General features: G+C 43.2%; 1 protein-coding gene across 1 annotated transcript; it reads left to right on the top strand.

The window, feature by feature from the left end:
• On the top strand, positions 1-24692 carry PITPNA (phosphatidylinositol transfer protein alpha). Its single transcript, XM_058818005.1, has 12 exons — positions 1-146; positions 4968-4998; positions 10485-10630; positions 11122-11213; positions 15147-15154; positions 16097-16171; positions 16535-16618; positions 17470-17547; positions 18442-18552; positions 19808-19930; positions 20663-20732; positions 22000-24692. The coding sequence occupies exons 1-11, from the start codon at positions 127-129 to the stop codon at positions 20708-20710; spliced, it is 816 nt and encodes a 271-aa protein (XP_058673988.1). The 5' UTR covers positions 1-126; the 3' UTR covers positions 20711-20732; positions 22000-24692.
• Positions 24693-24741: the final 49 nt, after the last annotated feature.

Raw genomic sequence — 24741 nt, 5'->3', positions numbered from 1 at the left:
TCCCGGTGCGGCGCGGCTCGGCTCGGCTCGGCTCGGCTCGGTCCATCCCACGCAGCGGCTCCCGGACGCGCCTCCTGTCACCTTCAGCGGCGCTGGCCCGGGCGGGAGGCGCGCGGCGGCGCCGCCATGGTGCTCATCAAGGAATAGTGAGTGCGGGGAGCTCCCCCATGCCGGCCCCCCCCGAGCCCCTCCGGTCACCTCCGAGCGCGCCCGGGGCCTGGCGCGGTGACGGCCGCGGGTGGGCGGCCCGGCTTCGCCCCGCACTGCGGCCGCGGAGAGGGAGGGAGGGAGCGGGGAGCGCCGTGAGGGCCGCGGCGGCGGTGGGGGCGGCATGAAGGTCACGGCGGGGCGGGGGCCGCGGCTGCCGGCGGGCTCCGGGGCCGCTCGGCCCCTCTGCGGCTCCGCGGCTGCCGCCGGTGCCCCCGCGGGCTCCGCACCGGCTGCGCCCGGTGGGTGTTGCCGGTGCCCGGGTGCCGAGGGCCGAGCCGGAGCCCGCTCGGTCCCGGCGGTTTCTGTGGGAGCTCTGAGGGAGGCAGGGGCGTCTTGCTCGCTGTAACAGAGCCGAGTGTCAAGGCTGGCTGTGATCCCCTCCCGCCTTCGGCTGTGTATTTTCCAATAAGGGACTCCTGAGAATGTCAGAAATGAGGTAGCTCCAAAATATTTTTGGTGTGTGGAAGGCTCACCTTGGAGTTGTTCAGTGACGCTGAGGCTGCTGCGGGTGTCCTGCCCTGTGATGGGGATGAAGGGTGGGAAGCTGGCTGGACGTGAGGGTGTGTGGCTGTTGGTCACCACTTGTCACAGTGCTCGGTTCAGCTGCTTTGTGCTTGCTGATGTGGAATCTCCTCTTGGACCGGTGCACTTTGCCTGGGTGTCTTCAGAGCTGTGTGCACTCTGCACATAGTTCTTTCCTGAATTCTTAAGGTTAACTCAAGTGCATTCCCAAGTTAAGTGCATTCCATCGTTTTAAACTTCTTTTGGCTGATGGAAGAAGCTTTCTATTTATTTTTTATCTCTCCCCTTCCAAAAGATACCTGTGATCCCAGGGATAAAGTGGGTTTTCAGGTCTTCTCTTAGACACATTTACCTACATGACTGTGTCCTCCTTACAGGAATTTTTTTGCAAGATTATGGACCATGGTGTGGATTTAAATATTAAAACTACATTGAGGGTTGTACTGATCCTTGTAGTTGCCTTTAAACTTGATTAACTTTTTTTTTTCTCCCAATCCTTAAACCCCTGCTATATTTATCCAAACAATAGGAGTGTAGAGTTCAGGAGCAGCAGAGCTGCTAACACAGAAACACCATTACCTTCTGTAGTGTTAAACTGGATAGCAGGCAGAAACCTGGCCTAAGTGCTTAGTTTCAGGTGCATGAAAAGATAATTAACTCCTTCTACAACATCTGTTTTGTTGATGTTTTCCTGTGGATTTACTGCTTTCCCTCTTAGAGCACCTTGGCTGGGTTATTTTTCATTTTTCTGCTCACAATCCCTTGCCCTGTGCCACAGTAAAGCTCATTATCAGTCAGCTGTGCTGTGAAGGTGAGAACATATGTATTTTGAATCAGATTTCTGACAGCATGAGCAATTCATTTTCGTGACTATCACTTCCAAAAGTCATTTTACTCAGTATTATTTACCTCACCATATCAGCATGCCTACTGGTCTTTCACGCTGCTTGCTTCAGAAACAAGGTGGGAAGTGTAAACGTTAAGAGTAAAGGTTAAAAAAAAAACAGAATTACTACATTGGTTTCCATTTGTATTTTCAAAAGGATCACTAAACCTTTTTAGAGTTGCCATTATACTGTTTCTTTTCTTCCCTTTGTTTTGCCCTTAGTAAGACAAATGTGTCTCTGAGGACAGTCAAGGTTGCTGCTGGACTTTTCAAATGAAAATTTATTTTTGACTTTCTGAGATTCCCAGCCACCTCTGACAGTTGCACATTCTGAGTTGTGTCACTGTGTTGGCTCAGATTTAAATTTTCTTGGTGTTGTACGTGCTCAATTTACATCCCATTTGAGATGGTTTTTGATGAAATCTCCTGTTCCAGGAAGCAGTTGTTTAAGGCATGTTGAAACCTCTTGTTTTGGTGTGAGCTGGCTGTTTGAAGTGCTTTGCTGTTTCTTATGTTAGTTCTGGTTGCATGCAGGTAATTACTGCCTTCCTACCATAGGTGGTAAAAAGCTAAATGATCTGTAACTCCATCTCATCTGAGCAGATTATTCTTCCATCTCTGTGACCCCCTGTCACACTCTCCCTAGTAAATCAGATGGATTTTATTATGCCTGTAAGTATTTTAGGAGCTGATACAGAAATAGAGCAATAGAACAAAAACCTGATGTCACATTTTATTATCAGACAAGTCTGTATCATCATTTCTCTACAGCTTCTTGTCCTGATGGTTATGCAGTGATGACTTTAACCCTTTCATTTGCTGTCCTGTCAGACTTTCAGACTTATCTTGCATTTCTGTCCATCCGTGCTGCAGATCAGCTGCCTGGATTTTGTTCATTTGTTTGCATTTTTTTGGTGTCAGGGTTTGTAAATGCTGGCTGGAGTCTTGCTTGCTATCCTTATTTTGATTTAAACTGCCTTGGAAGACCTTGAGGAGAATCAGAGTGTGGAGACTCACTTCCCTTTCCTGTGAAGTGATGATGATGCCACTGACCTTCCCTGCAGCTGTACTTCCCTCTGCTGTCATTTGAGGCAGATTTTAATCTAACAGGGATCTCAAATGTTCCTCACCCTTTTCAGGCTGACCACACCATGTAATTTCTCATAAATTGAGCAAGTTCTGTCCTAAAGTTAGGAATCTTTGTTTCCATTGCTGCTCCTGCAAAGGATTTCCTCAAGATCCTCTTGAGGAGTTTTCCCTCCTCCTCCTTTATCACTCGACTACCTGTAAGTGGTTTTCACCCTCACTCTCTTGGTTTGGGCTGAACAAACTGCAAACCATTCATCTTGTGTGTGTTTCTGTTTCTCCATTGTGCTCCAAGATAAAAATTCAGATTTAGTGTCTTCCAGTTTCCTAAATGGAATTCAATTTGCTTACAGCAATGTTTTACACCAGATTTTCTGAAGAGAAATGTTTTAACTCCATTCCAAAGAAATTGTTTTTTCCCTGTTTCTTGGTCTTTCACTTTAATTTGTCATCCAGCCCCTCTTTTATTGCACTTTTATCCAGTTAACTAACCCAACACCATGCTTGATTGCAAAATTTACCTGTGAAAATCCCTTTCCTTTTTTTCATCCTCCCTTACACCACACTGGTGTTGGTCCTCTCCCCCCTTGCCTTTCAGCAAGGAAACATACATATTATTTTCAGGAAACAGTATGTAACAGTGGCTAAAGCAATTATACTCAATGTATCCTACCAGCAAGTGGCCCATGGATTTCTATTTTAAAATCCCATTTTAAAATTGTTTTTATTTCCTGTGTTTGGCAAGGAATGCCATGTCTTCAGTAGACTTGACATAAAGAAGCACACATGACTTGGTCTAAAATTTGTTGCCTAATGATTTTTCTGTTGTAAAACAGTCACTGTTCCTTCTCCATTCACTTTTATTTTTGCATCATTTATGATCTTTAAAACTCTTCCATACCTGAGCCTTTTAGCTGGTTTTTTTCTCTTAATTCCTTTCTCCTCACACAGAAGCTTTTCCCCATCTCCAATAATATTTTCTAACTTCCTTCACTTGTTCTGTATCCTCTTTGAATAAAGTGACCAGGACTATGTGCGATATTCAGGATGTTGATATGTGGGAGATTCTAGTGAGATAATTGTAATTTTTTTGTGTGTCTGTGTGCTGTTCCAGTTTCTCTATTGGATTTACTTGTGAACTGCCACTGAGCTGATGTTTCCTGCTGCTTTTCCATAAAGGCACAAGATATTGGCAGTAACTAACTTGGGGCTCATTAACCCCATGTGTTTGGTGAAAATGAGTCCCTTTAGTGCATTATTCTTTTTTTTTTTTTTATTGACACTGAACTTCATTTGCAGTTCTCAGTAGTTCTTTCTGCTGTACTTTGCAGTCAGCATAAAGTGTTGCTGTCACAAGTAATCTTGCATAATCTGTAATCTTTTGCCCCTATTGCAGTTTGTTCTTTTGGTTAAGTGTAAAAAAAGAATTCTATTTTCACCACAATTGCTTTTTCATAATCAGTTTATTAATACAGAGGGCTTTTTTTCCTGGTTGTGTCCCAGTTCCTTTGAGACTAATTCCCAAAGAATTGGGAATTCTTCTGCCATGGTAGCCATATCCATTTCCTATCTGTCTCTGCTTTGGTTCCTTGTTTGACATCATCCTTGCTGAAAGCAGAAGTCAACCGCAGATCCAGTTTTGGAGAAGACCTTAACAAGCATGTATTTCTGTCAGCTTTAAATTGATCCTTTTCTAAAAAATCTCTGTGACTTCACGCAGTTTTTACTCTGCTGTCCAGTCAGTTGATTCTCAGAAGCATTCAGGAAACCACAATAATGAAAAAAAAAGATTAATTTAAAGCAGTGGCTGCACCCTGCTTTGCAGTGAGCTCTGAGAAAGCCTTTCCTCTGCTGTTTGCTGCTGCTTTGGGACATGTGAGCAAATCGTGCCTTGTGGCCATTGCAGATCTCTGCAGAATTGCTGAGCCCACAGAAACCTCCCCAGCAGCTTGATGAGGAATGAGATGGGATTGCTGAAAGGGTGGAGTGAGAGGGATCACCCTGTGCTGATGCTGTGTGGGTTTGTAGGCCGCTGAGGGATCACCAGTTGAATTACAGAGTTTTAAGAGAGGGTTGCAATTATGCTCCATCCTGTATTGCTTCTCTTTGAGGTTGTTATATAAATATTCTTTGGCCCAAGGAGTTTGGGTGGGTGCTGGAATTCTGGGGGGAGAGGAGAGCTGTGCAGCCATTGCTGGGAGCAATGTGGGGATTTGGGGGCTGCAGGGATATTTGCTGATTTCTGTCTCTGTTTCCTTTCCAGCCGCGTTATCCTGCCCGTGTCTGTGGAGGAGGTGAGTTCTTTGCTTCTTGCTTTAGGATTGTAAATAAACCTCTGATCAAAGCATGAACAAAAACTGGAAAATGCAAGCTGTCTTCAGGAGCCCCTGTGAGCTGTTACTCATTCACCATCATTTTTGACCAAATAATTGTATTAAGTCTGAGGGTGCCAATCATCTCTCTTACAAAATACTTTTAGATATGCTGATTATAAATCTTGAGCTGTCAGGCTGTTTTCAAGTGCAGTTTCCTTTTCATTAGCACTATTGTTCTTTTCTATTTTTTTAACACAAAGGGGAAGCTTTAGCACAGATTTAAGTCACCTTTTAAACTGTGTTTTGCTGGAGCTCTTTTGTTTTAAACTCTTAGGCAAAGATCAAGAATTACTTAGGAGGTTCATATAGCAAAAGGACTTTTTAAGACCTGTGCTATTTAGCTCTTACATACAGCAAACTTTCTTTTTGTTTAGATAAAGCTGAATTGAGAGAAGAGATGTAGTTTCTATTGGACAGGGTGATTTTCATCACCAAACCACCCATGGAATAGCTGTGCAGACTCAGTGGCTGTTTCCCTCCTGTTTCCTCTGATTTTCAGCTTGCCTTTCCTTCCTTCCTCTTGCATTGAACATCACTCTTGAAGAGAATCTAACCATATAAGTGTTTTGAATTTTTTAATCTTTATACTAACAAGGTAGAAATTGAAATGCCTGAGTCTATAGCACTTCCATAGCAGATTCCTTCTCCTGGATGTGTTTTATTTTTTCCTTGTGATCCTTGGCTGTGAGCCTTGGGTTTGTGAACTCTGATCAAGGCCTTGTTCTGACTCTTAGGGAGAGCTGTGATAACAGCACTCTTGTTCATTTCTCTTTCCTCTCAATATAGCAGCTACTGTGGCGTAGACAGTGGTGGGCTGGCTCATGGAGGCACTTTTTTAAGCACATCCCTTTTATAACTCTCACTCTTCTGACAGAACACAGTTTAGAACTTCATGTAGTGCATTCCTGCAGCCATCAGACTGGCTGGTAAAGCAGAAGCAGTGTCTGAGCTGAGTTTCTTGTTCCTGTGACAGGTATCAGATACTGACAGAAAGCCCAGAACTCTGATGAGGGAGTGGGGTTAGGTCTGTGTTCTGTGTTAGTGCAAGAACAAGGCTGTTAATGCCAGAAGTTCTGTCTGTTGCTTGCTCCCTACCTGTAGCTTTTATGCTTTCTGCATGAATCTGTTTCCAGCAGTTTTAACAGGAGTCAGAGTGAAGTATGAGAGTAGGGAAGTTTGGATCTTTTATTGTGCACCAGCACCACTCACAAGAGCAAGAGCTTGACAAAGGAAGGAGTAACATGATCAGCTTTATCAAGTAAGCAAAGGATGCAGACTGGTGGGTAAATGGCAGGTTGCTTGAGCTCAATGGACAGAAAGGACCTTCCTGAATAGCAGGAACCCTGCCTTGTAGTGATGTGGCTCCTTGGTGTCAAGGTGTGTAAATAGAAAGTCAAAGCACCCGCATGCAGATTGTTCCTTTGAGGGGGTTAGACTGGATGGAACCCAACTCAGGGTTTTCCTAAGTTCTCTGATACTGGGATTAGCCTTCATCCAGTTAAAGTGAGTCCCTGGCTGTGCTCTTGTCCCTCCCTGCCTGTCCAGAGCCTTGTGTGTAAACTGCCTGTGTGGAAAACTGAGGGTTTGGGCTGTAGATAAACCTGTCAGTCTCTGGCAAACTCCTTTGTGGGTGCCCTGGGATTATCTGTTTCAGGACATGCATTGCTCCACTCTGGGTCCTTGTGGAGGAACCCCCAACCTGACCAAATCAAATTTCTCCCCAGACTTGCACATTGTCCCTGTGTCCCACGAGTGATGTCCCTTTCCAAGGTGTGGTGTTTTTCCTGTGACAGGGCAGATTTCAGGAGCCAGTTCCCTGAGCAGTTCTAAAGTTCACTTAGTTTTGCCTGTGTAGCTGGGTGTGCTTAAGAAAAAAGGTTATTTCCAGTGTTGACTCACAAGATGAGTGCTGCTGTGTTTATTGCCTCATCCCCCTTCCTGTGTGCAAAGATGCTGACACATCTGTGCATCACTTGGTCACTGCACTGCTGTCTGTTCTGCAAACCAGCTGTTAAACCTTCATTGCTTTCAAGGATTTCCTTGTGTGCAGAACTCTTAAATAGGGCTCTGGAGACTTGTTATTGCTCCTGACTGTGTAGCTGCTCATGAAGCATCTCTGGATAGCATGAGGACTTCTGATTTCATTTTCATATGGTTGATTTTTGCTCAAAATGCTTAAGAGTTCACATCTTCTGTGTGCAAATTGTTGCATCTGATACCAGTGTGTAAGATAGGGAATGAAATTAATTGTAACTTTGAGACCTCATGAAAGGGTTCAGGGAGGCTTTTGTGAGGTTCTGTGATATACCAGGGATTCTGTGTTCAGTCTCCACCCTTAGCAAATGGATCTTAACCAATAGAATGGAATTCAAGAGAAAACTGGTGATCAGGAAGGCACTGGGGAGCTGTGACTTAATCAACACAGAGCTCAGTGCTGCTTAGCCAAGCTGGGAACCAAACAGTGCAAGAGAAGCCCTGGTGATGACTAAAACTGGCATGTAGGAGTTAGACTGTAGCAGTCTGTCCTCTACATGGAAACCCTGCCAAAACACAGTCCTGCTCAAGTGCAGGCTGCACTGCTGTGCTGGGTTACCCCCTGTCCCACTGTGGGGAGCAAAGGGAATTTCCTTGTTGAGTGTTGGGTGCCAGGCTCTGCCCCCATCCCCTGACCAGCAGCAGGTGCCAGCCTGGGGAGCTTGGACTCGTGTGGGTGGCTCTGCCAGCTGCCACTGAAATGCTGGTATGGATTAGAGCTGTGTGTACACATTCTGTGCTGCCTCTTTGTTCCTTTTCACATGGCAAGGAGCTTGCCAAACACACAGGAATCTTATTAATTGCATTCAAAGCAGCTTTCAGGAAAACAACTGCTCTTGAAGGTGGTTGTGTTGAGATCAGGCCTGCTGGAGGAAGTTTGGTGCAATGAAGATATTCTCTCAGCTGTGTAAGAGGTGTTTGGCACAGAGCAAGAGGCATGATCCTGCAGAAGAGAAGTTTTTTGGTGCTCTCAGGTCTGTCTGAAGTTCAGATTCCTAGAGCCAAAATCTTTCCGTCTGTTTACCTTTGCAGGGAGAATGATGTGGGATTTGCTCATTAGGACAGTTTTATTTGGGCCATTTCCTCTCTTATCAATGTGATTAAAGGCTCAGAAATAACAGGGAAGTTTAAATGGTGAAGATGTTAAACCAAAGGGTTTATCTTCTTAGTGTCTGAGCCTTGACCCAAGTATTTGAAAGGGAGAAGGAATGAATAAGAGGCTGTTACTAAGAGGAATTAGTTTGTGCTCCTGGAGCTCTGGCCTGGGACTTGCTGCAAAGCAGGCAAAGCCATTCAGTCCTCCCTGTAATCCTGTACTTACCAAACTCATAATAAACTCTGTTCTGTGAGTGTTTGTGTGGCTCTTACTCTGCTAAAGCAACTTTGCTTCTAAGGTTTCACAACTCTCCTGTTTTGCTCTTCTGGAGGGAGGTGAGTTCTGCTTTGTGTGGGTCATGTGTAGGGAGTCATAAGGAAGGCAGTGTGGTGTATGAAATGTCAGAAGTCACAGACTTGTGTTGCCGCCCAAAGCCCAGACTGAAACCCAACCTGCTGTGACAGGCAGGAGCTGTCCAGCCAAGTGAGGGCTGCTCATGTAACCTGGGCCAGGACCTTCTGGAGAGATCCAGCAGAGCTGCTGCTCTTATCTTGGAAATGGTCTGATTTTTGTTCTGTCCCCCAGGGCACCCAGCCTTGCTTCCATCTATTCTTCCAGCAGGCCTTTGTTGGCACCAGATGGCACAAAGAGAGCTTTGGGTACTGTTGTTATTTTGGATGCTGTGACAACAAAATTTAACGACTGTGGAAATCTTCATTGCAGGAGATGTTCCAGCCCAGTGAGGTATTTCTGGGTTCTCAGCTCTGAGCAGCATTCCACTTTTCCAGGCTGCCTTTCAGAAGTGCTATTCCTGTTTCTGATGCACAGCCTTATGCTGTGGAAAAGGAAGATGGCCTGAACAGTGTTGCATTGCTTTGTAGTTATGTTATGGAATTTTTAGGAGGTTTTGGTGGTTGATTTTTTTTTTGTCATTGCACTTCTGGTGCCAAACACTTTGTGGTTTACCCTTTCAGATTGCGTCCCTGTACTGTTGCCTTTGGCAACAGTTGCTGTTTTGCTCACTTCAGAGTTCTGAAGATTTAACTCTGCTAAGTTAGAACTCTTCCTTTTAAGTCAGTGGTTTAGCTTCTCCATCCTCAAACTTTGCTCATTTAACTTTGCCTCAGAGAGACCTGTGTGAATTTTCTTCATTTGATCATGTTTCTTTTGAGCTCTGCATCTCCTTTTTCAGCTACAAGAGACAAGAGTATTAATCTTTACATCTTCTGCAGAGGAGAATGTTCTCTTCTGTTTATTTTTGGTTTTCCTCTGTTCTGCCCAGGGAAACATTTGTGAATGCCTGTTATGAAAGAAATTATGTAGTATCAAGTACTTTAGGTGATTTCTGGGAAATAATGCTGCCAAGTGAGTGTCTGTAAGAGACTGAGAAATGATTTTAGGGTAAGAATTTTACTGTATGCTGAAATTCTGTGCTGTCCCTGGTAGTGGTTTAAGCTTGTGGCTAAGAGGAAGTGAGATACAGAGGAAAAACAACACAACCCAAACCAAAGATAATAGGAAAAATAATAGTGGGAGCAGTGACTGTAGGATAGATCAACTGGTCATTTGGGACACTGGCTCAATTATTTCATTAGATAAAGTTTTCAGAATGAAAATTCCCTTTTTACTTCACACTTCATACTCAGTTGTTTGAACTGCAGTGGGGGATGCTCATCTTTGACCCTCAGGGCTCCTAAGCTGTGCACATTTAACAAGTTTGTTTCTTGGACCACTTAAATCAGGTGGTGCAAATACCCTTTATCTTCTGTCTCCCTTATGAAGTTTTTCACTCCTTTACCCTGCATTTTATAAAAAAGCTTGATGTGAATTTCTTTGGGACTCTTCTGGATGCAGCACTGTCTGCTTATTGATTCAGGACTGGCAGTACCTTGTTCTCAATTTTGTGGGGACAGCTGTGTGTCACTCAAAAGGAGTGAAACCCTTTTTGATTTTGCTGCAGTATCCCTGAGGTCATCTGTGTTTTCTTACTTTCTGATGCTCCTTTACTCTTTCCTGCTTTCTCCTGATTCTGTGTTGGTTTGGAGCTTGACATTGAAGGGTTAAAGGTGTTTTATTGGCAGTGCTTTCCTCCTAACTACCACTCAAGCTTTCTATCTCAAATGAAATTAAATGAGCTGCTTATCTGCCCATACCAGTGGATGTCCTTTTCTTTGCCCTCTCCCCGGGTAATAAATTTGTCCTTGGCTTCTTCTGGCAAAGTTATTACTTCAGCTGAATTATAGCCATGGTAATAATGTGTCTTTAACTTCTGCAGTATCAAGTGGGGCAGCTGTACTCTGTGGCAGAAGCCAGTAAAAATGAAACTGGTGGAGGTGAAGGAGTGGAAGTCCTGGTGAACGAGCCCTACGAGAGGGATGGAGAGCGTGGGCAGTACACACACAAGATCTACCACCTACAGAGGTATGGGAACCAGTTCACTCCCAGAGCTGGGCAAGGGGAGCCAGAGGGGTTGCAGCAGCTGTAAATCACAGATTGTGTAAAGGCTGAAAGGTGCAGAAGGCAGGAGAATGACAGCACCTGGTAGTGAGCATCACTGGGACACCCACCCTCCCCTGTCCCAGAAAATCTGGCTTGGAGCTTTTCAAAGCAAGTCTGATCCTGCCACCCAATATTTTCATACTTGAATTTGGCTGAAGAACAAAACAGCTCCTAGATTTCAACCTGCTTTCAGCCTCTTTTGTTTTATCTTTCATTATGTAAAGAAGATTTATATTAAAATGTCTGATTTAGAAATTTCTGGAAAACATTGTAATGGGGTTGGGGAGAGCCCTACCAATTCTAGAGCTGTGCAAATCTCCAGTGTTTGCATTCCAGGTGATGTTCTGCCTGTCTCAGTTCTCATTCCATGTAGTCCTTATCAATGCCCTTCTTCCTATTTCCAAATTCTACAGCAAAGTGCCAACATTTGTGAGAATGCTGGCCCCTGAAGGAGCTCTGAATATCCATGAAAAAGCATGGAATGCCTATCCCTACTGCAGAACTGGTGAGTGCCTGAGGAAGGACTCTGGATTCTCCCTTTTTGTTTTCTGGGGGCAGGGGGAAAAAAGGTAGGGGAGGGTATAAGTAAAAATGCAACCTGTAGAGAAGCTGTTCCAGGTCTAAAATCTTGGATTCCTGTATTCTAAGCTCTTTGTGTGGTCAGGAAAAGCAAAATAAAGTGAGGAGGTAAAAGAACTGTCCTTGTCTGATGTGCTGCTGAAGAGTGACCTTCCTCTGTGGTAGAGAAAGAACAGACTAAGAAATCTTTCTAAAGGAACAGCTCTGTAACACAGATGAAATAAATACATGAGGGGTGATTTTATGTGCTCAAGTGCAGCACAGCCAGGTGGGAAAAAGTGGAAGATGCCAGAGGGGAGCAGGGCAGATCTCAGGTGCCTCCTGCTTAGAGCAGGTGAAGGGAACAGCAGTTAAGTGATGGGTTCTGCTCACTTGCAGGGTCTGAGGTCAGTGAGGGATGAACTCAATGCTGCAGTTGAAGTGAATCCATCTGTAAAGGCAGGGCTGAGGCTCTGCGAGCTGTGTAAAGGGTTGGGATAATGTCAAACCTATTTTCTACAGGAGTGGTTAGTATTTACTTACTGAAGTTACCAGCCATGGTGTTTAACCAGTACAGCTTCTCTGGTCTTTATTGCTGTAAACTGAAAATTTGACTTTGCCTCCAAACTTGTGTGGTGTTTTTGGCAGCATTTTGTGCTGTTTGTATCTCTGAAGGATACATTTGCTGCTCATTGGTAGTGGTACAGTTGCTATGGGAACAAAACACTTAAAAATTCCAACTGTTCTTGAAACTCAATATATAAACCCCCCCTTTTTTTGACAATTTATTTAAGTGAATTTTAAATGAAGTGTTTTAAAAGAAGGAAAAAGCTCTGCAGTGGGAGAGGATAGTGTTACTTCAGTCTGTGAAATTCCATGCAGCAGTCTAGTGGAATGGATATTTCAAACACAAAATTCAGATACTGCCATCAACTTTAGAATAAATTTTTAATGTCTCACAGAAGATGTGGAAACAAGGTTGTTCACAACCTTTCTAAACTTTATGCAGTTTTCTTGCTTCATGTTACTTAAATTAGTTAGTAAATGTCTAGTTTATTTCCATGTTAAGCCCACTGAGCTGATTTAAATGCCTGGCTGTATCCTCCACCTCCTCTTTTCCTTTTCCACCAATTTCTGAAACAAAGCTAGGGAGTTCCTTCTTTTATTATTCTCAAGCTGCTTATCCTTCAGTTCCACACTCATAAAATTCCACTGAAGAATGGGATACTAAATTCAAGTACAAGATTTTCAACACAATCAAAGAAATTTCAGATTTTAATATGCTAGTAATGGTAACAAAGCCAAAAAAAACCCCTCAACTGTAATAAACAGCATCATAATATGAGATAAAAAGTGCTTTGTTGTGGGGGTTGGAGCAGAAGGCAGCTTTGATGCGGAGGCTGATAAATCTGTTTAGAGAATCTGTAGCCTGACATGAAGCAAGAGAGCTTGGAAAAGTTACTGAAACCTTCCTTTGGCTGGGATTGGGCAGGAGGGGAGAACCCTTGGGTGTGGGAACCCATGGATGAGAGGAATCATGGATTTGAGAGCCCGTGGATGTGAGAGAGGACCCAGGGATGTGAGGATCCATGGATCTGAGAACCCGTGGATGTGGGGAGGAATGGATGTGAGAGTGATTCCTTGGATGTGAGAGTGATCCCATGGATGTGAGAACCTGTGGATGTGGGGATGAATGGATGTGAGAGATCCATGGATGTGAGGACCCTTGGATGGAGAGTGATCTCATGGATGTGAGGACCCATGGATATAGGAACCCTTGGATGTGGGAGTGATCCCATGGATGTGGGAGTGTTCCCATGGATGTGAGAGGGATCCCATGGATGTGAGAGGGATCCCATGGATGTGAGAGTGATTCCTTGGATGTGGGAGCCCATGGATGCATTGTGGGGCTGCCTTTTTTTACCCTTTTCCTTTGGATGCTCTCAAGTGTTTTGGTTGTAGGGAGACTTTGATGCCCTGCTGTGAATCCTTGGGCAGCAGAAAATGCTGTGCTGGCTCAGAGCAGCCAGGCTTTCAGCCCTCTCACTAGAATCTGAAATTTAAGAGCCAGGGACCCAGTAGGAGCCAAACCTGAGTGTAGGAGCTGCTGGTGCTTCTGCCCGTGCCCTCCTGTCCAAGGTGGTGTTGCTGTGCTGTCCCTGGAGCACAGCTTGCTTCTGCACAGAGCCTTCTAAACTGGAATAAAGCAGTGCTTTTACTTAATTGTGCCTCATGGTATTTTTTTCTTAATTATTATGACTGCATCCTTCTTCCATTTCCCTATATCTCCTCTGAGAAGCTCAATTAATATACATATTATGGGCCATTATCAAAGTAGTACTAGAGATTGAGGGAATTTCAATGCCTGGCTTATAACTTTCTGCAGTTCTGCACACTTCCTTGTGCTGTAATATGTTGTTTTATGTGCTTTGAATGGAAGCTTTGCTTAGTTCCTTTGAGAGTATAAGCTATAAGTGAGGTTGTTGCTATTGTATGGTTTCACAACTTCTGCAGTAGAAATGAAGTGGGGATTGTCTAAGAGTTGTACCTGTGGGCTGGTGCCAAGGGGAGCAGTGTTCTTCTCTGCAGTCTGACTTAAATATTAATGTTGCTTAAATGTTTTTAGAAAAGCAATTTGATGTGTGTTCCACTGTGAGTGTAACCATGGCCTGTGGCCAGATGTCAAGAAATTGAGAGGTTACAACTGCAGTGAAACATGCAGGAGTTGCTGCTATAATGCCTCAAGAAGCAGGTCCTAATTTGTAGCAAGCTGAGCATTGAAGTTTCAGTGGACATTTCTGAAGAGATTAATTTGTTTCTTTGCAAATGAGGAGTCTTCCCCACAGGGAAGGAGTTAAGGAGGTGAAGGAACCTGTTTTGAGGCAGCTGCATAGTCCCAGCACACAGTCATGGCAAAGTGGGAAGGCCCTGGTTTATAATTATTGCTGCTTTATTCAGATTTTGTCGGACTAGCAGGAAAGAAACCCCAATTCCTTCTTACAGAAATAATGAAATGTTCTTTGAGATGAAGTTCAGCCTTTGAAAAATTACCCTCAGCTCTGCTGTCTTGTTCTCTCCCTCCAGCCCAACATGCTAGTCTGAATAATTGCTTTCTGTAAAATTGCTGTAAAAAGCAATTTTCACATGCTAGGGGTTCGGAACAGCCCAAGCCCAGCAGTGGGTAATTAAGGCAGCTGGATGTGCCTGATAGGTGATTTGGGATGGTAACTGTCTGCAGGATGCTGGATTGAAAACTCAAAAATTGTTATAATAGCTTTAAAACCAAATTGCTTCTTAATCAAGCCCTGATGTTAGACTTCAGAACAGACCACGAACTTCACCTCCAGCTTCAGACTTCCTTCTGCTCGAGTAGAATTGCTCAGGTAGAGCAGCTGCTGACTGTTACAGGATCTTTAATTGCTTTTCTGTGTTGAATAATTGAGCCTGGGTGTCCAGGGAGCTCAGTTACCATGAGCAGCAGAGATGCAGAGGGTCTGGTTACTCCAGGCAGGGCTGCTCTGGCCTGAAATCCAGCGTGGGTTTCCTTTGGAACTGTGGAGAGGCTCCTTATCTGCAAGCTGAGAGAGCATTGGTAAAATGCTGTCAGCTGAACATATTCATTCCATCTTCTCCTCCAGCTGGCTGCAGGCCAGGGAGCACAAGTGGCAGTGCATAATTAATTGCTGCTCCTCTGGGTTTTTCTGAGAATTTCCAGAGGAGAAGGGCGTGAAGTTAGCTGGGTTTTATCAATTTCCATGTCTTTTCCCTCAGAGGTACCTGGGAAGCTGGAGCTGAGTGGGAGGAGGGCAGTGGTTGCTGTAGTCTTTCCTCACTAAAGTACTGTGTCTCTTTCTTTCCATGTGTTGATTCCTTGGACCAGTTATTACAGTAAGTATTGCTTTTACTGCTAATCTGTGGAATAATGTCTGAAATGAAGTGGTTTGGGTAGAAGAAGCTCTTTAACCTATGATAAAACCTTTAGCTTTTATCACTGTAAGATCACATAGATGAACTCCCCTTACCAAGGGTGGTGTGTCCATGTGAGCATGGACAGAGATCTGTCTGTGCTCAGCAAAACTCAGCTTTACAAATGGGAACAAGCCCTTGCTTGGGTAAACTGAGTAAAAACCAGTTTATTGCCATGTTCTCCCCTTGATTAATCTCTTCTGAATTTGATATTTCCTTTCTACATGCTGAATGTTTCACTGCCTTGTGCCTTTGTTTCTGCTCCCCTGAGGGAGGATAGGGTTACCTTTGGGAGTCCTTTGCTACTCACAGTGATAGTGAGAAATGGAAAGTTTTTTGCTTACTTGGCAGAACTGTGCTTTTTGTCCCTTCCCTTTGTGTCAAGAGCTCTCAGCACATCACTTTAATGTTGTTATTAATTTGAAGAGTTGCATCAAAATATGTACTCAGTGCTAGATCAATAATCTCTGTGAAAAGACAGTTTCTGCCCAGCTAACTTATGTTACCCCTTCTAAACTCTAAATAGAGTGGCAGATATTGTCCTTTCAAGAAAAAGCTGTTTATAAACTCCAAATGTTTCACTAAAACAATAGAATTTATGGTGGTTTTCTTTGTGAACAGCTTGTGGTTTATTTAATCCTGAGTAATTAATGATCAGTCAATTTTGCTGAAAGGAATGATCTGGTTACAAATAATTCTGAAATTCTCTAAGTTGGACCCCAGTCAAATGGAAAGTTCATTCTTTGATTTAGTTCTTTGAGTTGACTCTCCTATTGCTTATCTGTGTAATAAGAAGACAAACTATATATTTGTCTTATATAATTATATATCCTAGAATAATAAGAAGCTTTATTTTGATGACAGAATGAGTATATGAAGGATGACTTCCTGATCAAAATTGAAACCTGGCATAAATCAGATCTTGGAACACAAGAGAATGTGAGTACTTGTGTCATGTGTTTTACTCATCTCTTTAATGTCACTGCTTTCTGTGCTGGGTTAGAGCAGTGCTGTGTGGAGCTGTCTCTCCACTGTGTTCCTGCATTTCAAATGTTTGTCTCACTACCAAGGCAGACTCCCTTCTCTTGCCTTCTCACATAAACTGAATAAAATTGACCCCCAAGCACTTGTTCTGTGTGAGCACCTTTGCTTCTTTAGAAACTCTCCCACTGTGTGTTTGCCTCTCTGTGGGTGGGAAGGGGAGCACTGAGTATCTGCATTTCCATCTGGCTTTATATTTTCTCAGGCTGGGAGTGTTCTGTCACTGAAGCAGCTCCTTGGGTGTTGTTTTTTTCCCTGCAGGTGCACAAACTGGAGCCAGAGGTATGGAAGAGTGTAGAAGCCATTTATATAGACATTGCTGACAGGAGCCAAGTACTGCCCAAGGTATGGTGGGTGGGTAACAGCCCCTGGGGGGGATCAGGGACAAACTGTGCTTCCAGGGGTGGTCACAGGCAGCAGGACAAGTGGGAGGATGGACAGAGGAGGAAAGGCCTTCCTTAAAACTACTCATGCAAGCCAGAGGAAAAGCTTTTAAAAACTGTCACACTGCCTGTAAAATGTGTTGCCTGTGCATGTAACAGTATTTCTGCAGCAGTGCTTGAATAGCAGGAAATGGCACTCCCCTTTCCACACAGGATCTCTCCTAAACTTGCCTCCTTTTGAGACTGACCCATGGCTTCACAAGTGTGTCTGGAAATGATGTAGGCAATACTTGGTTCTAAGAACCACTCCAGTTACTGTGAGAAAGAAAAGGGTGTTTCTTTACTGGAAAGAAAAATCAGCTGCATAAAAATAGAATGTTGGTTGAGTTTCCTGACTTACAGACAGTATTTGATACCATTTTCATGGCAGTATGTGAGTCTGTCTGTACTTTTCTTCTAGTGAGCAGCATGTGAGCATCACACTGATACAGTGCTGTGAACAGTCCTAGATAGCACAGCTGCTTTGTGTTTAGCTCCCAGAGAACAAGTGGTTACAGGAAATATATCCTACAGGACTTCTGATAGCCTTACAAAGGTCATATCACTTTGTTATCACTTCTTCATAGGTCTAGGACACAACACAGTGTGAATACTTTTCCTTGGAGAGTGTCTGACCTAAAGCTGAGGTCTGAAAACAGTAGCTCTTGATAAGGCAGAGGTTTGTCTTGGGCCAGGAAAATAAATCCTTTTTGTGAAGGAACAGCTGGAAAACAGTAGGATAACTTGTGTTTAATCTTTGTGTCTGTCCAACAGGATTACAAGGCAGAAGAAGATCCAGCAAGGTTTAAATCTGTCAAGACTGGACGTGGACCTCTGGGTCCCAACTGGAAGGTTTGTATTGATGAGTTCAGGAATTGTATCAGGACAGATACTGGGGTTTGGAGCCAAAGATACATCTGGAAAACACTGGAATCCCTTCTGCAGAAGGAAATATAAAACTCAGACCTGAATCTGTTCTGATTTTAAAAGAAATGAAAGAGCTTGGTACAAAGAGAATGAGTTCCAGGAAATCTCTAGAGCTGTCTGCTGCTCAGCCCAAGGGTTCACCCAAGAGAATTCAAGTATGAGATAGCTGAGTAATGACCAGCAGTGTGTAACCTTTCACTGAAATCCTTGGAATCTGAAGACATTACAAGTGCAGATACAATGCCAGTCTTTAAAAGGGACCCTGGGTGGGATTTGGGGAGCTCCTGGTGTCCAGCTCTGATTCCTAGCAGGCAAACTTGGCAGGAGCTGAGGTTGATGTGATTTATTTGGGAAGAGTGGTTATGGCTCCTGTAATGGGAAATAGGAAACCTTATGGAGTTTTCTTTAAGACTTTGTAATCATGACTCAGATGATATAATCTAATTCCAAAATGTTTTAGGTAGGGACTTTATGGAGAGACTTTTAAGGAAGCAAAGTAGCCGTGGTATAACAGTGAAGATGCTGAAAGACATAATTTTAATGGAAGAAAGAGTGGACAACAGAGGAGAGGAAGGAATAGTCTGTTCTCAGAATGGAGGGAAAGCCACCTGTGAAGGAAACCAGGGTCTAGTTTCATCATGCCTTGAAAAAGGGTGAGCAAAGGTGTGACAAAACTTGTCAATAAAATATAAGAAAGGTGTAACAATGCAAGAGGATTGTGGGGAACTGTGGGAAGACTTTGCAGTTAGGACTGAAGGAGCTGCTTTCCTGGAGACACTTGGCTGGAGGATTAATGTGGATATCTTTGTGTCTTTGCAGAAGGACCTGGGGAAGCAGTCAGATTGTCCATACATGTGTGCTTACAAGCTGGTAACAGTCAAATTCAAGTGGTGGGGTCTGCAAAATAAAGTGGAGAACTTTATACAGAAGGTGAGTTCTGGGATGGGGGGAGATGTGGGAATGGGGCACATCTCATCACCCACCTGCTGTACAGGCAATGCCTGAAATTCTGCACTCAGTTAAAGCTGGGTTCAATTTGCTGCTGAGAATCTTTCTGAAACTCCTGGAGCTCTGGTCACATTTTCCTCTCCCAGTCTGCTGCTTGAAAAACCTGTGTTAAAAATAAGCAGATGGTGAGAAACTTTATTAAATTAAAACATAAGTGGTATCTTGAAAAGAGCTTTTTTGTGGCAGAGTCTATAACCCATGAGCTGGGGCAGGATGCTACACCTGGGAATGGTTGTGTGTGGTTTTCCAGGCAGTGCTGTGTTCATAAAACTTCTGTGCCTTCAGATCAGAGACTTCTCAGTGGTTAATATTGATAAACCACAGAGCTGCTTCTGCAAAAGCAATTCAAGGCAGCTCCAAGGGGGAATGACCACGGTTCTGCAGGATTTAAATACCTCTAACAAAAGACCTGAATAATGCAGTGTCTCCAATCCCTTTCTATTTATGAGTATCTACAGGCTTGCATCAAAGTATTCAGGCTGCTTTTGATGAGATACGAAACCATAATTGGTAAAACTGAAGTGTCCTTCCTTAATGAGGTCTTTCCAAGAGGCATTATATATCCCTGTCTAATATAATGATTTTGCCTACCTTATCTCTTATAAAATGGAAATAAATTGCTCCAAACCTGGAGTAGTTTGTGCACATTAGTCACCTGTGCTGAAAGGTTTTCAGCTGTGGAAAACAAGTTAGGCATTTTTTTAGGTCACTTCAAAAGAAAAAAATAATAAGATAAGTGCATGTCAGCCCTTTACATTTCCTAACTTGTAGTTTTTAGCAAGTAAAGGATTTTAAAAATACCTGTTTCTCCTTTTTTCTGCACTTCCAGACCAACTTTTGTGCTCTAAGTAAACCCAGCTTGGAGCACTTTATTGAGTCAGAACAATACTGTCAAATCAAAGGAAATTCACTAATTCTTTCAGTGCAGTGTGCAGACTGCTGTCTAGGTTTGGAAAGGAAAAAAAAAGGCATTTCTCTGGGGATTCAAGGCTCTAGATTAGGTATTCTGATAAAAGATTAAAAATTAGCTATCTCCAGTTTCCAATTGTGGCAGCTCGATGGAAAGGTGGGCGAGGGAGCTGATTCTACACATCTCTGAAAATTGTTCCACTGCTGTGAGCTCCATGGTAATTGCCCTGTGACTAAGCTGGTTTGTGTTTTATTCCTCCTTTTGCAGCAAGAAAAGAGGCTCTTCACAAACTTCCACCGGCAGCTCTTTTGCTGGCTCGATAAGTGGGTTGATCTGACTATGGAGGACATCCGTAGGATGGAGGAGGAGACCAAGAGACAGCTGGATGAGGTTAGTGGCAAAGCAGGGCAGGTGTGGGATGTGTGAGAAGCTGCTTCTCTCCAGCACAGAGAGAGGAAAGGCTGCTGCATTGTCAGGGCATGGTGTGAATTGTGCTCCTGCTATTTAGGTCATGCTGTGTGTGCTGTGAGTGATTTGCCATGAGTCCATCGTGCTGGCATCTCCTCCTAATCATTATGGAATTCTCCTTCTGTTTGTTGTTGAGGCAGTAAATGTATTGAACCACAGGTAATGAGGGGCTGAGTGGCAATGATTCATTTACTGCCTCAATATCTTCTGTTTGCTTTTACTCAAAGCTGAATGGTCGATTTTTGTCCTCATTAGTTGCCAGAAACCCGTTGAGTAAAAGGTTTTTATAGCTCTAAGTACCATAAGCAGGTAGTGGGGGTATGTAACAGCATTCTCACTCTGAGAAACACAAGTTTGGTAATAATGAGAACCTTGTTCTGTGGTTTGTGTCCTGCCCTGCACCCTTCTCTCCCTTCATGCCTCAGGATATTTCAATACAGTTTCATGTACACTCTTGCCCTTTGGATAATGGTTCCAAATCTGCTGCCAACCCACAGCTTAACCAGAAGTGATCCCTGCATGTGCATTTCACAATCACTGATTTGAGGTGCTGAGATATAATCAATGTCTTACACACAGGAGATGTTCCATACTGATAAATTTTGAGATAACACACGTGAGAATCATTACTTGAGCACTTCTTTCCTCTTTCAGATGAGAGAAAAAGATCCAGTGAAAGGAATGTCGGCTGCAGATGACTAATGTGACTCCTTCCTTGTGCACTGTAGGTATCAAGAGATTTCTGACAAATCTCTATTGCTCTGTTTGGTTTAAAACCCCCAACATTTGTGTGAGGAATGATCCTGTTCATATCTTCTGACAAGCAAATCTGTGCTATTGATTTTTTTTATAGTGAAGCCATTTCACTGACAGGTTGATGAGAGAGGTTTACTGCCTCATTTCAGAACTATTCTAAAGAAAAGTCTGAGTGAAAAGTGTAAGAAAAATGTGTTGGAATATACTGTAGTTTACTGCTATTATTTCTGTAATGCATGTGCTACTTTCCATGACTTGCATAGAAACTTTTGTCAGTCTCAAAAAAAGTAAGTTAGACATGCAAATACTTAGAATACAGTTGGAAATTGAATATTTCAAGCATTTTGTGAGGAATTTATTTTTTCCATTGCTTGTTAGTAGTATTTACTAATGGGCCAAGGCTTGCAGTAACACTTGGGCATTGCAGGAGAAGCAGCAATGACCATTTTAAAGGTTTTGACTTGTTTTCTTTCTATTCTGTAAAATATGTCATCAGTTTGGGGGCTGGTTTTGCCAAATTTTTCTTAGACATTGCAAAAATTGTATAGTATATACAATATATACAATTGTGTTGTTTAGTATATACAATGTATACAATATATACAATATATACAATATATACAATATATACAATATATACAATATATACAATATATACAATATATACAATATATACAATTGTGTTGTATAGTATATACAAAATATACAATTGTGTTGTTTACTATATACAATGTATACAATTGTGTTGTTTAGTATATACAATATATACAATTGTGTTGTATAGTATATACAGTATATACAATTGTGTTGTATAGTATTAGAGAGGTAAGAAAGCAAGGAGAAAGAAGGGATTGTCCATTTCTGTTGGGAAGAACAGGTTGTTAAGGCAATAAATGCCATCCTAGTTATCCTTGGAAGGAATGGGGTGGGGCAGAACCACATCCTCCTGGAGTACTCACTATTTGTTCTGTTTGCCCTCTGTTATCTGCTGGTTGCTTGGTGGTAAGTAGGGAAAACAAGGTGAGGGAGTTCTTTGATAGAAATATTTTAATTTTGAATGCAGCTTCAGCCACTTGATTTTCCTCTCTGCATTTCCTGTGGATCAGAGCTGCAGTGTAACCCTGCATTGTCTGCCTGACTCACATTTGCTCTCTCAAGGTTGTGTGCCCCCTCCCTTGGCACACTGCTCTCCCAGAGCCATCCTGAAACATTTCCCTGTTGTCTCTTTGTTTCAGTTTGCAAGACAGTCATCAGGAAGGCCCAGGGAATGCACACCCTTGACTGATGGACCATCTCTGGATCAAGCCTTTCTCTGTCCAGCTGGCAGGCGATTTTAAACCTCCCATAGCTAATTCTAGATGCCCCTTAATATTGTGAGCAAATAGACAGTCTGGTACTAAGCACTCCAATGTTAGCACATGCATCCCAAGGAGCTTCCTCCTCCTGGGGCCGTGTGACTTAGAGATCTGTATTTACAACTCCTCCCTCCTCTTTTTTTCATTGTGTTCAGACCAATTTCCATGTGGCCCTGTTTGATTTCCAAGTGACATTTTTAGCTCAAATAGTCTTGTGATGTGGTGACTTAGAATTTTTTTGTTTTGGTTTTGTTTTTGATTTTTTTTTTCCAAGTGGGATAAACTGCCACCTTTGTTTCTGCCCAGCCCTTTACTGTTCTTTGAATGTCTGTTTGGAGATGGAAATAGTCTATATTTAAAAGTGCAAAACTCTTCCATGAAATGTTCTGCTCTCACCCTTGCTCCCAGAGGGAGATATTTAATGGCAGGTAACCTGAGTACAGCATGAGGAGCAGCCAGAGAGTTCTTGGTTTGTGGTGAGTTGGGATTTGTGGCTTCTGCAGGGCATTCCTTTGTTCTGTCTTAACAAACACGAATTAAAGACTGCCCAGAAGCTGCAGTCAGGCCCTGTGCTGGGGCATTCAGCACTTACCCGTTGAGTTTCCATTTTAGGGGCCTCTCTGGCCCTTGTAGCTCTGTTGTCCTCCAGCTGTACATGTCAGTCTTAAAGAATCCTTCTTGACACATGTTGCAACTTCCTGCTTCTTTATTAATTAAGACTTCCCATAACTTACAAAGCTGGAATGGTTTTGACTAATAATTACAATGTGATTCTCCCTGGACAAATTGGGATGTTGCAAAGGCTGGTGTGCAAGAGAGGTGTTGGCATCTGGTTACCTCCAGGTGCCTGGGGCCGTGGTTCTGCTCAGCAATAATATTCTTCCCATTGCAAGGCTGACTGAAATATCTTCTTTTGTGCTGTAAGAAAAACTACTTATTAAATCCTGCAGTTTGCTAGGATATCTGTTGGTTATTATAAATCATAGAGGATACTGTTAATGTGAAGAGCTCTCATTATTTAATGAACTCAGATATTTACTGTAACTATCCTTATGTTGATATCAGCTTTAGACAATCAACTCAGCAGAACAGAATCAAGGAAATGCTGCTTTCTTCAATACATATGAGGAAAAAAAAAATCCTACTTCTTTGCTTATCCCAAGGCCCAATGTTTGATTTTTCCCCTCCCCTAGTAGTAATAACTTTATTTTCCACTTCTGTGTTTGGCAGCACTAAGATGAAACCCTGAATGCCAAACAGTCGTGGGTGTATCACCACTTTTGAGGAGTCTTTTTAGCATTCTGTAATACTCTGACTCCTCCAGCCCTTCCCACTCCTGCAAGCAGGAGATCCTGAAATGCTCCCATGCCCTGTTTTCAGTGTGAGGGAAGATGGGAATGCTCTGGAGGGAGAGGATGGCATTGGTTTCTGGGGAGGGGGCAGTTTATCCCTTTATTTTTAGTTTGTTATTTTGCCTTACTCATGTCTAAGTGCAATAAGCTCTGAATTGTACCAGTAACTCTGGCAGGCTCTTCTCAGTGACCTCAGATGGTTCTGCGGGGTTGGGGTGGGGTTTGAGGGGTTTTAGCAATCTCACCAGACAGAAGTAAAACAAGTTTATTGTAAAATAGATAAAGAAAACTAAATTTTAATCTTGGAGGCTATTTGGGACCAGGATGTTTCATGACATGTTGTATAGCTGTTCCAGAAGTATTCTAGGAGTGTAGGCCCCAGTTAGAGTTCTTTCAGTTTGAAGTATTTTTAACAGAGAATTTATGCACTGACTTCTGTTCATGTTTGTTGGTTATGTTTTGAGGGATTCTTACGCTTGAGGGCAACCTGAGAATACACATAGCACACTTGTTCTTTCAGTTTGTGTTATCCAAGAGGCTTTTTCCATCTGATGACACTAATCGCCGTGGAAGCAGATTGTAACATTCCACCATTGCAATCCTTTTTTGATCCTCTGATTTCAGAGTAAGAGCTTTTACACAAAGCTTTCCTGATTAGTGGAAAAACTTGGAGGGAGGGAGAGGGGGGGAAAACTACAGGACCTTCAGCCTGAATCCTCCCCCTCTGCTCCCTACCCTTTGTTTTCTGTCCTTCCAATTTGATCCTAAGTGAAAGCATCCCTCAGCCTTTGGATAGACAAATCCTGTAAAGACCCTTCAGTCTCGACGCTTGGTTCCTGCTAGTGAGCATAGCAAAGATCACGCAGCGTTCCCGTGCCGTATCTTCCATCAGCTTCGGCGAGAAACCCTCCCGGCGGGATCGGCTCCATCCCGAGGAGGGGCTGCAAGCGCTGGGATCGCCATTCCCACCCGGGTTTTGGGGTTCCAGGGGCAGCCCCCGAGCCCCAGCCTGCCCCAGGGCCGCTCGCCCCTCACATCCCGCAGCCCTTCTGGGTTCATCCCGCCGGGTTCTCCCGTGCTCTTTCCTTTGGCGACACACACTTTGTAGAATGGGTTAGATTATCTCGTCGTTTCTTTCAATGTGAGTTTGTGCCTTTTTTGTCTCCTAAATCTTCCAATACAGGCATATTGGAAATGAAATCTAATAAAATACTAGACAGAGCCTCTCGCCTCTGCCTCCTTTTTTGGGGTCTTTTTAGGGTTTTTTGGA

This window comes from Ammospiza caudacuta, chromosome 20 (genome assembly GCF_027887145.1).
Source record: "Ammospiza caudacuta isolate bAmmCau1 chromosome 20, bAmmCau1.pri, whole genome shotgun sequence".
NCBI classification, from domain to species: domain Eukaryota; kingdom Metazoa; phylum Chordata; class Aves; order Passeriformes; family Passerellidae; genus Ammospiza; species Ammospiza caudacuta.
This window is presented reverse-complemented; position numbering and strand designations above follow the sequence as displayed.